The sequence below is a fragment of the Rhinolophus sinicus genome, chromosome 3, assembly GCF_057876585.1.
Source record: "Rhinolophus sinicus isolate RSI-liver-muscle chromosome 3, RSI-T2T, whole genome shotgun sequence".
Classification (NCBI taxonomy): domain Eukaryota; kingdom Metazoa; phylum Chordata; class Mammalia; order Chiroptera; family Rhinolophidae; genus Rhinolophus; species Rhinolophus sinicus.
The window spans coordinates 147,386,787-147,399,547 of record NC_142503.1 but is presented as its reverse complement, the minus strand read 5'-3'; the positions used below and the strand labels follow the sequence as shown (position 1 = coordinate 147,399,547).

The following is a 12,761-nucleotide window of genomic DNA, read 5'->3' as shown; positions in this document are numbered from 1 at the left end:
TGAAATCACATGGTTCTCTGCTTTTTCTGTCTGACTTATTTCGCTCAGCATTACACTCTCAAGATCCATCCAGGTTGTCACAAATGTTCCTATATCATCTTTTCTTACCGCTGAATAGTATTCCATTGTGTATATATACCACAACATCTACGTCCATTCATCTATCGAAGGACATTTTGGTTGTTTCCATGTCTTGGCCACCGTAAACAAAGCTGCAATGAACATTGGAGCACACGTGTCTTTATCTCTAAATGTTTTCAGATTTTTTGGGTAGATACCCAGGAGAGGGATTGCTGGGTCATATGGCAATTCTATTCGTAATTTTTTGAGGAACCTCCACACTGCCTTCCATAACGGCTGCACCAGTCTGCATTCCCACCAACAGTGTATGAGGGTTCGTTTTTCTCCACAGCCTCTCCAACATTTGTTACTATTTGTCTTGTTGATGATCGTTGATGATGCTTTAACACTTTAACATAGAAAGCTGGGGTTGAGCTTGCTGATTTGACCACTTTATTTCTCACATCTAGAAAATGTCTACCAAATTATAGATAAATATGAAAATGATAATAAATAATATTTTCCTGAGCTATTTCCACTCTGAATTTACTCAGTCATGCTCAGAGGCTAAAGTTGTGGCAATTATTTTGATCTGATAATAATAATTAAAAAATAGGCGCCTGTTCATTACTTATCACCTGTCTCCCTGGAACACGGCTTGCCAAGGAAATGGCACTCTGAAAGAGCACATAAAGAAATCCAAGCCCACCTCTCATTGGTGACTCTGAGAATTACCCTTTCTGTTTGGGGGGCGGGGGGAATGAGGAAGTGCAGCAGAAAGAGGAGAAAGAGTTGCATCATTCCCGTTATTCTCCTTTCCTACTTCCCAACTTACACTCTGTCATACTTTCTCCATCCTACATCTAAGATGTCTGTGTCAGTCTGAGAGTTTAGATAATTTGATTAGAGTTGGTTTTCATTCCAGGCTTGACTAAGACAAATAACTTAATGGGCCGTATCCTTACATATAAAAGAAATAAAAAGAGTTGGGATTGTACTGATTCTCCTTTTAAAAGATTTGACTTGAAGAAAACACAGTTCCATAGGAACACCACACGCTCCATACCCCTGTCCGTTCATTGGATAAACAATAATTGAGAACTTCTCAGTGCCTGGGACCCTGAAGCCAAGACAGAGCCAGGCCTCAGAGGAGTCCAGTGCACATGCAGCCTAACCGAACCCAGACCATGGCCTTAACTTCCAGGCCAGGGCCTGTCCACTGCAAGTGTGCTTCTTGCAATTATTACCTGGACCCAACTAATTTAGTTTAAAATGATTTATTTTGTACTGAAGTTCATATTTGCCAAACTGATTGATGAAGAGAGGGATTGTTCAAAGAAATGAATAGCATAAATATGATTCTGAGAAGGGTAATGTATAACATTTGGTAAAACATTTGGTTTTAAAGATTTTTTTTTTTTTTTTTGCACCACTGGTAAACATCTAATGGACAGTTTTCTATGCCGAGGATTTCCCTTGTTTGCTCTCAGGAGTTGGCATCCTGAAGGCTCAGTCCTTTCTTGGTCATCTTTCTACAGGGCTGCTCACCCTGACATGGCAGCTACCCAAGTCTTCTCCGAAGCTGCCCTGATTTCCTCCTCGGTCCCTCAGTCAGATCGGACATCACCAATGGTAGGACGGTAACAGTCTTACTTACTTCACAAGGGGCCTCAGAAGGCCTCATTATTTATCAGGCTAGTGTAGTCACCACTATGCTCTTAGTGTCCTGTTCAATGATATATCGAGTAGGTGGCTGGTGATGGAGTCTGACCTGGCAGAATATTTGAGCCTCGGCGCCAGAAGATGTCAAGGGGGTTGTCCAGTCCGACTGTCTTATTTTATTAATAAAAGTACCTGAGTCCAGGAAAATGAAATGACATGGTCAAGGTCACACTAGGAGGAGTAGAGGTGGAATTTAAGCACAGATCTTCTGGGTCTTCTTATTTGAGCTTTTCCCAGTACAACGTATTTCTCCCCTGGGAACTCAGAAATTCATCTCTATAGTGAAATTATTGATGTTTATTTTTGTTTAAATGATTTTGCATTGAGAAATAATACAGATAGGGTCTTCCTCATTATGTAGGCTGCCTATTGGCATTGATAACAGATTTTGGGAGGTATTTGGGTTTGAGCTATAAACCCTAGGCTTGACCTTAAGATTTCTCCCTTAAACTACAACTGAAATTAATCATTGCTTTTTTAATTCTTAGGACTCCTTGTCACTCAGTCATTTCCTAAGTAGTTCGAGTACGTACGAGCCTTGTACCTCACATTAGGCTAGAAATGTACTTGCTTGTTTATCGGCCTTACTAAAGCAGCCCCTTGGCTCAAACATCCTGGGTAACAGAGGAATTTCTGTATCTGAGAGGAACAAAGCAGTGTTTTAAAAGATTCAGTAAATAATACCTCTTTCTCATTCACGTTTATCTTGCCCCAAATTAGTTGGGTGATCTATCCTTACATCTCCCCTGTAGAAGTTAGCTACAAACAGATTTTTTTTCTTAGACTAGTCAGTCATTTGATCCTGTGAGATATTTATATTTCAAAATATTTAAATACAATGATAACTTTAATTCTATACATCTATTAAGGATACCAAAATAATACTCTTCACAGCACTTTGGAAAATTCATTTCTTTACCAGTTAAAAAATATGTCATCCTTAAAGCAATTCATAATAGAAAATGCCACCCAGAAAATAATGTTCCACGCTCAATTACAACTGAAGAAAGATAACAAAAACATTTAAGTCTAATGTTAGCTCATCTTGCGGAGCTTGTCTATAAAACTATTATTACTTAGTTATAAAGAAACATTAGGTATTTTATTTAATTCTAGGTATCACTACCTGATTTTTTTTTTTCTAGTTTTCAGTCCATGCTGAAGACAAAGTAAGCCTGAAGTCTGATGCAGGATGGAGCTATTGCTATTCAAATAGAATCAAGAGGTCTTATCACTTGATTATCTCCGAACAGATATTCTTTAAGTAGGGGTAATATGTACATAGTTCTTTAGCTAGATGCGTTTTTCTGCTAAGACGTTTGTCCAGAGAGAACCACTTTGTAAACTGAATTTGGGCTCTGTTCAAAGGACATCCTCTTTGTTTACAAATGTGGTGTTATCACTTAAATTCTTTTCACGGATAGCACCTCCCTCTAATTTAAAATATATTGATTTAAAATATATTACAGTCTTTAGTGATCTGTGAGTATTGCATTAGTATTTACTTCTACTTGAATTTAATGTAGTTTTAGGTTTTGTTTTGTTTTCTTGAGCCTCTAGAAAGATTTTTTTAGTTGATTTCACACTGACTCCTTCAGATTGGGAAGAGACCTAAATATCCACCAAGGAAGTAATATTGAGCTCAGGCCTTTGACTTCTTTTCCAATGCTCATTTCACAAATCCGAGTGGTCTTTTAGTCTTTCCTGACCTCTGCCAACTGTACGTTATTTTTATGCCCTTGAATAAGATTTTGGTCTGAGTTTTATCTTCTACTAATGTGGTTTATTCTGTTCAGTTGACCAACTTTTCAAACTGTCATATCTTTTTATTCATGATTTTCCTATCAATAACTCAAATACATCCAAAAAATTTGTACATGTGATAGGTGGGATCTATTTTTAAATCACTTACAAGTTCTTGTATTGGTTCTCATTATTTGGACAGCAGATTTTACTCACATGGTAAATGATACGGATTTTTAACAAAGGCCCTCTCGATATAGACTACATACTGGCCTAGCTTGGAAGGACAAGCTTTTATTCATGGAAGAAGATGGAGATTTTTGTCAGTGGTCATTCTCTTGTTAGTGGTGAGGAGATATTTCTTAGAGTTATTTGCTGCCTAGGCCTAGCCACCTTTAAGAGTTAATAGCACCTTTCTGCAAATGATTTCAAAACGAAGAAGGGAATTTGTAGAGCTTAACCAAAACCAAAATAGAGTCTAGAGAGACATGGAGGAACAAAACCACTGATGACCCTGTCATCATGTTTGTTTTTTTTATAGAAAATCCTTCCATGGAGTCTTTGTCATATAATAGTCTGGGTTTTCTTGTTAGGTTGTCTTAAATGTGGTTTAAAAACTACTGATTTCATATTGTCTACAATGAAACCATTTGTTTCTTTAGGATCTAGAAGAATTAGACTCGTTAAACACACCATAGTCAAATACATCCATACAAAGTACGTGGACTTCTCCCTCTCTCTAGCTACCAAAGATATTACAAAGATATTTAGAACACTGGCCTTTCAGTTGTCAATATTTTGAGGTGTGTGATGAGTAAATGGAAGAGCCGTACATCCTTCAGTGGTAGAACTGTCAAGAAGAGTTTGTCTTTTCTGTCCCTCACCGCTCCCCTCCCCCCTGAACCGCCCCCACCAATGCAGACTATTTCAGAATCCATTACAGAGGAAATAAACAGTTGATTTTAAGTTAAGGATGAGCCTAGCAACCGTCTGCACTATATTGACGTCAGAAGTCTCTCTCTGCCAAGCTCTGAAATGCATCTTCAAAAACTACTGAAAATATCCAAGAACTTTAGTGATGAGCTACAAATGGACTTTGGTATTGATAAATAAAGGTCAATATGTATAGTGAAAGGACAACTTACTGTGATAAATGGGCCCACCATCAGTAAAGATCAAATTATTGACTATGTAGGGCTAGGAAAAACCTGTCTATAGCTAACTTCTACAGGTGAGAAGAATCAGCCACAACAGCAATTCAGGTAAAGCTCAAAGAGACATGCAAGGAGAATTCATTAAAAATACATACAAAAGTAAGCAGCGACATTCTGCTAAAAAATACATTTGTGGCACTAGGCTAATGGATTTCTTTGGCCATGCCGGTGTTCACACCTTTTTCTTTTGCCTTGAATGAACTCCCTTTGGGCTACCCATTTTCCCTCTCAAGATCTAATTCAAATTTCACTTCCTGACTATCCTATTGCATAGGGAATTTTCTCTGCATTTCTAAAAATCATGTCACTCTTAGAATATTCTAATATTCTCCTACTGGTTACTTTTCATAATACTTCAACTAGATCACAAGTTGTATGAGGGCACATTAAAAGTGCCTTCACTTTTTTACTCTTCACATGGTCTTGGCACAGAGCTCTCCCCATAATAAGCACTAGATCAATATTTGTTGATTTCATCGTTTGTGAAACGATTCATTAAAGGAGCCTTGGTCACACATCATGTCAGAGTTTAATAATGAAACATCACAGGAAACACCCAAAAGAACAATTGCAAAGATTAGCCTATCAAACAAACAAACAAAAAAAAAAAACCAAACAAAAAAGTGGAATGGCAGTAAACCTCTCCAATGTCTGTTGTTCCCAAGTGACAGAATGTAGGTGTTTATTTTACAGGATAGGTAATTGGATACTTTATAAACTACCCAGAAAAAAATGGCAAATCTTGTACCATTTCAAATTCAGAAGCTACATTTTAACTAAGCAAAATATCTGAAGAATAGCCCTCTCTACTCTCCTACCCTCACACAAACCACACCCTCCAACATCAGAGGTGGAGACAAAATTAGCTGCCTGACACCCACTCCTATGTTTAATGAAGATAATGCCGCTAAGACTACATCTAACGTGCTGACTTTTTTGAGAGGTTTGGGATGCTAGTTTGGACTGGTAACCACTTTACTGCCTCTAAAAATGGTTGCAGGCATTTACTTTGTTGTTCTAATACGATGTTCTCTTCCTGTTTGAGGCCCCTGTGTCTAGAACAGAATCTTGTTGGAGGAATGAATAAATAAATGGGTGAAAGTTTTAAATTATGAAAGAATAATGTATGGGATGACAAGTGCAATGCATTTGCCCAAATAAACACAGGTGCTACCTCATTGGCTATTAGTAATAGATTTAGTTGGATGATTAATTCCCTATTATAATTACCAATGCAAATATTTCAGAAAATTAACAACATATGGATAAAAAAAAATCATTAAAACAAGCCAAGAGATCTTGACCAATGTAATAATATTTCACAACTTTGATGCATTTAATTATTCCACTGAAACATTTCACAAAAATCTACAGATTCAAACATAATCTGTAAGTATGATCTAAACTGAAGAAAAGTAAAGGCAGCTACCCCAATAACTGCTTAGGCCATACGTGTCATGTCTTTTCTTCCAAGTCACAGACTCTCCCATACCACCATTTTGCAAATAAGCATCCTGTGTCTCAAGTGTGCTTAAGTAAGAGACTGAATGGATCTAGTTGAAAATAGTTCAAAGCACATATTCTCTTGGAGGTACATCTAGCATGGTACCTCTGCTTCATTCATTCATTCATTCATTCATTCATTCATTCATTCATTCATTCATTCTACAAATCCTTCAAGAATACCTTCAATGGCCCAAGGCATACAGATGTAAATAAAACAGACATAGTACCTACTTTCTTTTTTTTTTTCAGAAAATTAAAATGCACGAAATGAAAACTTGGGTGTATTTATTTAAAGTCAAAATGTTATATTTTTCTCTCATATTTTGTTCCCAAACAAAAGGTTTTAAAGATGCAGTGAATTCAAACTCTATACTCACACTTCCACGGAACAGAGAACTGTCTGTTCTGAGAGCACTGGTGAAGAGCTCTTTGGACCAGAATTATGTTACCAGTCTCCTTTACAGCGTGTATATGTGGGCCTCGGGTTCTGATCATTAGTGCTATGCACATTCCACGAAAACGAGTCAAGGAGTGTGGGAGGTGTGAGCTCTCCTAACGCTGATGTGGACCTCCAGCAGCCCTCCTTGTGTAGCTTCTTGAATGTGTGAAGTAACACCGTCTCCAGCCTCTGCATTTGCTTTCTCATCTCCTAATGGAGGTTTAGGAACAACAGCCCAGTCCACTTCCCTGTGCCAACAAACATATTATTTCATGTGTGACATAAATGTATTTATTGTATTTAACGGCTTACAAATAATATGTGTGTTATCAAGACCTGAGGAGACAATGGTGGTGTTTACCACAGCAATTGGTGATAGACAAAATTCCAGTGTAGTCAATGATATCCATATTTATATTGTTTGGCTTTAGATAAGTAAGTGTGACATAATTTAGATTATTACAGGCTTGCTTTGTTTTGCTATTCACCGAGTTGCATCATGAAGACAATGTCCACTTTTCCTGACAAATGTTTCCTTAAGCAAATGTAATATGGAAATATGTTACTTATGATGATAATGTAGACCAAGTAGTACAACTTGTGGAAAAATGTGGAAACTTGAGTCTGTGTTTCTCTAACGGAACTAGTGGTTGTAACGTGTTTATAGGGAATTTTAGATTCCTGTGCTAGCTTCTGTTTCGGTTCATCATTCCTACTCAGAAAATAATATCTCGTGACGAGTTGTCTGGGGACCTACCATTGAAAACACCAGCCCTCCTTATTATCATTTGCAATGTATTCATTCCATATTTTAGAATTTATTTTTATAGGGCTTTTTTTTTGGCATTTGGTACTATAGTTTTTAATTTGCTAAAAGAGAACCAAAATGCATAAGAAGTGTTCATCAGCTATGACTTGTACGACAAAAGGCACAATTGCACCAGCCTAGTACTGGTCCTTCTAATTGAGTAGTCTGATGTTCTCTCTGTGTCCTATTGCCGTTAATTGACTATACTGTTTTAGATTTATGCATTAAAAATAGGATTTCTGCTTCGAAGTGATCACTTTGTTACTTTGTAGCTTTTAAGCTGATGCCATGAACTTATTTTTCTTCTAAGATAAAGTCTCATCTATAGATTTTTCAACTAATTACATGTCTGCCAATACATACTTAGAGGATACATTTTATTTCAATTTATTGTTTGTATTTGCATCGTGTGTCCCTGGAAATAGCTGTGGAACTGAAAGGAAATGTTTTAATGGTATTTATTACTACTTTTTCATCACTCTCTTCTCTCTCTCTCTCTCTCTCTTTCTCTCTTTCTCCCTCCACCCCTCCCCCTCACCCCCACTTTCTCTCTCTCTCTTTTTAATAGCTTCAGCCAGTCTGGTCAAGCATGACAGCAACTCAAACTCGGCAAACTTCCAAGACAACGAGGACATGCCTGACAGATGTGTCGTGGAAGAGTCTGAGAGTCCAGGTGAAAGCCATTTAAAAATAGTCAAGTATAAAATGATAAATTTGACACAGCTTTGGGGTCCTTGGAAGGGGGTGGGGGGAGAGGACATTGTAATGCTCTTTTCTCTTAGCAGCTGCACTGTCAAATTAATGGTCACCTCCGGGGGTCACAGTGTGGAGCTGTTATCTTTTCCTCTTTCATCAAGAATTCAGTTGGAGGAAGTACAAAGGCTTTATGACTGAAAAGGGAAGCTGACACTATTAGTTCATTATCATCAATTTTAGGCTAAACTGGTTAATACAGGCAGAGATTGGAAACTGGAGAAATGGCAATATTTTAAATATTTCAAATAATGGGATCAAGCGGAAGTGGAGAGTTAGAGAGAAAAGAGATACAAATTGTCATCATTACAATCGAAATACCTTTCTAAATATAAATAGGACTCTAACTGGGATGAGAGGATTTTAGCATAACAGTAATGGACTAATAGATATTGTCAACTCTTCAGAATAAAATGAAAGAAAAGAAAATAATAACCTTTCCTCATGCAATAAAATTTACCCACGGTCCAAGTTACTTATGTTTGTATTTCCTTTGTAGAAAGAATAGACAGAAATATACTGGAAGACTATGGCCAGGAACACTTAAGCATGGATATTCGTTTCTGTTTTTCGCTGTATTTTGAAGTATGCCTGGTCTTAACAACTAATTGATTAAAAGGAAAAAAATCTTGTGAAAGTTGGATGACATTCCGGGATCACTACAAAGCCATAAGGCGCTAAAAGTTACCTGACGATTATGAATGAAAGAGTTAACTGTCTCCCCCCACTGAACATTTTTCTTTCTTATTTTCTCTGGCTGCTGTGTACCCTCTACCCTCTTGCATCTTTGTGTGCTGATCCATGTATCAGATTTTTGATTCATCCTCTCTGTGGCCTGTCAGCTTAGTTAAGAGATTTCCAAATCTTGTAGCCTTCGCTGACAGGGGGCAGCTGCAAACAGTCCCCTGATCCTTCCCTGAGGAGAGCTACTGAGATTTAATTTTCAGTGAAAGGTGCAGCCTGCAATCTATGTCAGGTCCCCTAAGTCATCTCGGAACCCCAATAGGCCCAGTGGCGATGGCATTGCATTTCAGTCCCCTCCACTGCACCAAGATTCCTCAAAAGATGGACTGCTGCTATGTGTCCGTTCTCGGCCACACTTCTGCTTTCCCACCGAACTGAGAAACGGCATCTTTAACAATGACAGAAATTTTTAATCAGCACATTAACCCCAACCCTGCCATAATGTCTAAAAGATAAACGTAGATCAGTCCCACTGTGAAAGGGAGAGGGTAGCGTTCAATTTCTCAAAAAAATTATTTAAAAATTACTTTTCATTTTGACTCAAATTGCCTAATTTTGACTAGGTTTAAGTCAAACTGTCTTAGGAAACAGTTTTAATCTCAACCATTTCATCAGGCTGTTACATCCATGAGTCCAGCTTTTATCTAAGTGTTCATCGTTTTGGCAACAATAGGTCAGCTTTATGCCATTACAAAACTAGAATAGATTTCCATCATCCTTCAATATGAGTGGAATTGTAGAGAGATTCAAATATAACATAGCCTATCTAATTGAAAACATAGGTGCTGATAAAGAATCTTAACTTAAAAAGTGAGTACGATTCTATGCATCGGACATCATTAAACTGGTAATAAAGAATGAATTACTCTGGCTTTTTCCTCTGTCCATTCCTGCATTTTAAGACATCTTGCCTTGTAGGCCCAGAAACCTCTGGAGAGTTCACTACTGGTCTCACTGCCTTCCACTGAGAATTTGTGGCTTGGTTGTCATGGAGACATCGTATTTCTCCAAGAATTGCTCATATTGATCCGTGGCCAGGCGTAAATGGCCAAGTGAGTGTGAGGAATAAAGGGGGCTGGGCAGTCCTATAAAATGACCAGGGCTTGTGGCTTGGAAATAAGCTCATAGCAAACACTTAGGTAAAAAGAAAGAAGCAGTTTTATTTTGTTTCAGGATTTCTTTCTGCACTTTGGGCCATTGTCTTCTTTCACGATGAACTGAAAGAAACTTGTTAGTCACTTGTCATGTCAGATCTTTGGTGCTTGTCCTGACACAGCTGTCAGCCTTCCAGCTCTGTGCAGTTCAGGGACACACAACAAAGAGGCAATGACATGAATTATTTATTGCTTCTTGTGTGGATAAAATTCTGTGATAAGAAATTAAGACACTTCTGACAGAGGCGCTTGTTTAGTAAGAAAGATTTTGATGAGAGAGTGCATTTTTTTTTGAAGTATGAACATTTGAGAGGCAAAATTCTTAAAACTGGAACTGAAGGAAGGTACCTGAAATTGGTGTCATAGAGGGACTTTCTTGAACTGTGAAAATATGACTATCTACTGCTCAATGTCCAAAAATGAACTTAAATATATCAAGTCATTCAAATGTAGGGGCTCTAAAACTACAAACATTACTTTGAGGTTTAGTTACCTCTCGTTACCACGTAAGAGTGGTGTTTCCCTGGAAAGTATGCTTAACTACCTTTGTCAGAAGAAAAAACAAAATCTGGGTTTTTTAAGTCATAAGCTTTGGGAAGATGTCTTCAAACCTATAGAGGTGCCTCAGTAGCTAAGCTTATAATTGTATTAGTGTATTCCTTATTTCTTGTATAGAAGGAAGTGCGTTTAAATCATGAATGTATCATTCTCACCATTTTTACCTGGAATATTATCACTCATTTAAAATTCCTTTTAACATTTTTCATGTACATGCAAAAATCCCCCTTTTACAAAGTTGAATGTGGTCAGTCTTCTAGCTTTAATGGATATTGGCCTTAATATGGTTTTATCTATGCAATTCTAAATGACTAACATGTTTATTACATCATTTTAAATGAATAGACCAGGTATTCGAACAGCATATAGAAAATGAAAACAAAAAATCATTTTTCCATTCGAGCACAGTTCAAGAATATTGTCTCATCTATTCTTTTCAAATAGTCTTTTCTTTGTAAATATTCTAAACATTATTTTACTTAGGCTCGTACTGCTTCATCTTGCTGATACCAACTCATTTGCAGATGCTGAGAGCAGGGGGAATTGAAGCAAAGAAAATCTGAAATAGCTTTTTTAAATGGCAAAGCTTTTTTAAAAAAACACATTGATATAACATTTTAAAATGTCATTAATAAAACCAAATTTTAGAAGTTATGTAAAACAGACTGACTTCAGTGATTATATTTGAATACAACGGATTTGAACTCAGTCTATGGAGTGTTTATTTTTCCATTGACATCACTGCTCTCCAGTCCTGAACTGATGGGATGACCCATTTGTAAATGGGCTGCAGTGTGCATAGAGGTCACAATTGAGAGGCCTGGTGCAGTGATTGTTCCCCTGGTCTCTAGAGCACTTTACCTTATTCATCGTGCCATTGTGATCTCTTTATTGGTTCAAGTTGTATATACCCAGGTGAGTGCCTGCAGTCCATTAAGGTTGGCAAAGCAACTTTAGACCAGAGCATTCTTGTTACTCTGACACTGCTAGTGAACCTGGAGGCCTTGTTTGATAGGTTAAGGTCTCCCTCAGCTGTGTCTATTCTCTGGAATAATTCATTAGCCAAGAGTTTCGCCTCGCAGGTGAATCCCAGATTGAAGTTTCTGGCTGAGGCTCTCTGAAGGCTACTTGCTTCTTCACTGACGTTTATACTTTCCTGAAACCTGTGGGAATAACTTTGATGTCTAGTAATAGAAGCATTGAGACAACATCATGAACTTGCAGCTCCATTTTTGATATTTTAGGGCCATTAGGCTTTCTTTCTTTGTCTCTTTAAGGTCTGGGTTGCTTCTAAATCTGAAAAATGCTATCACAAAAATAGTGCAGTTTAGTCTTTAGCTGGCTAACTTCTTGTTTACGGTTTCATGCGGTGATTAAAGCTCAATTCCCATTCTCTAGGATATAAAAAAAATGGGTTTCTTGCCCCTCATCTTTTCACTCATGATGATAAAAAATTTAGTGTGATATTCACAATTTTTATCCAAGTATTAATGAGAGACCTTGAGCTTTTAGCACCTTATTGGCTTGGAAAATTAAGAATTTTACTTCCTAGTGCACTACGGCCAGTGCACTGAAATACAGCTCCAGCTGAAAATAGTAGTGACAAGAGAGAACTTGAAAATACCAAAAAAAACAGTATTCAGATAAGCATTTTCACGTCATTCTGAAGTAGTTTATAATCAGTATGCATTCTGCCCTTAATAGAACATTTTAGTGGTTTTTACATAGCACCTTATGTGTGTAGATCTATATACATCATTGTCAATCAATAGTGCATTTGCATGAATCTGATGAGCAAAACTAGATTTCTCACGGTTTCCAGGGGATACTACATTGTGGAAAGCCACAGTGTTTTGTTTTGCTTTTTTTTTTCCTTTTGCTCTTCTGGCTCATGAATCACCAGCAAAAATCAGGTAACAGAAAGTAGGACAGATTCGGGACGGGAGTGTTGGAGATGGCTGCTGATGATGATGCACGAAGCAGAAAAAGTGTGGGATGTGTGAGCCTCCCATCCATCATAGCCTGCGGGAACACTCTTCTTATGGATAGTGCTGAAAAAC

General features: G+C 37.5%; 1 protein-coding gene across 2 annotated transcripts in view; it reads left to right on the top strand.

Annotated features, from left to right (window-relative positions):
• Positions 1 to 12,761, top strand: part of WDR72 (WD repeat domain 72) — a 206,072-nt gene that overhangs the window by 189,850 nt on the left and 3,461 nt on the right. Inside the window, exon 19 of one of the 2 annotated variants that reach the window (XM_088797215.1) lies at positions 8,061 to 8,165. In XM_088797215.1, the coding sequence (XP_088653341.1) occupies positions 8,061 to 8,165 (105 nt within the window). Of the gene's footprint in view, positions 1 to 8,060; positions 9,430 to 12,761 lie in introns of those variants that run through there. The other variant, XM_088797214.1, reaches the window with a different exon arrangement.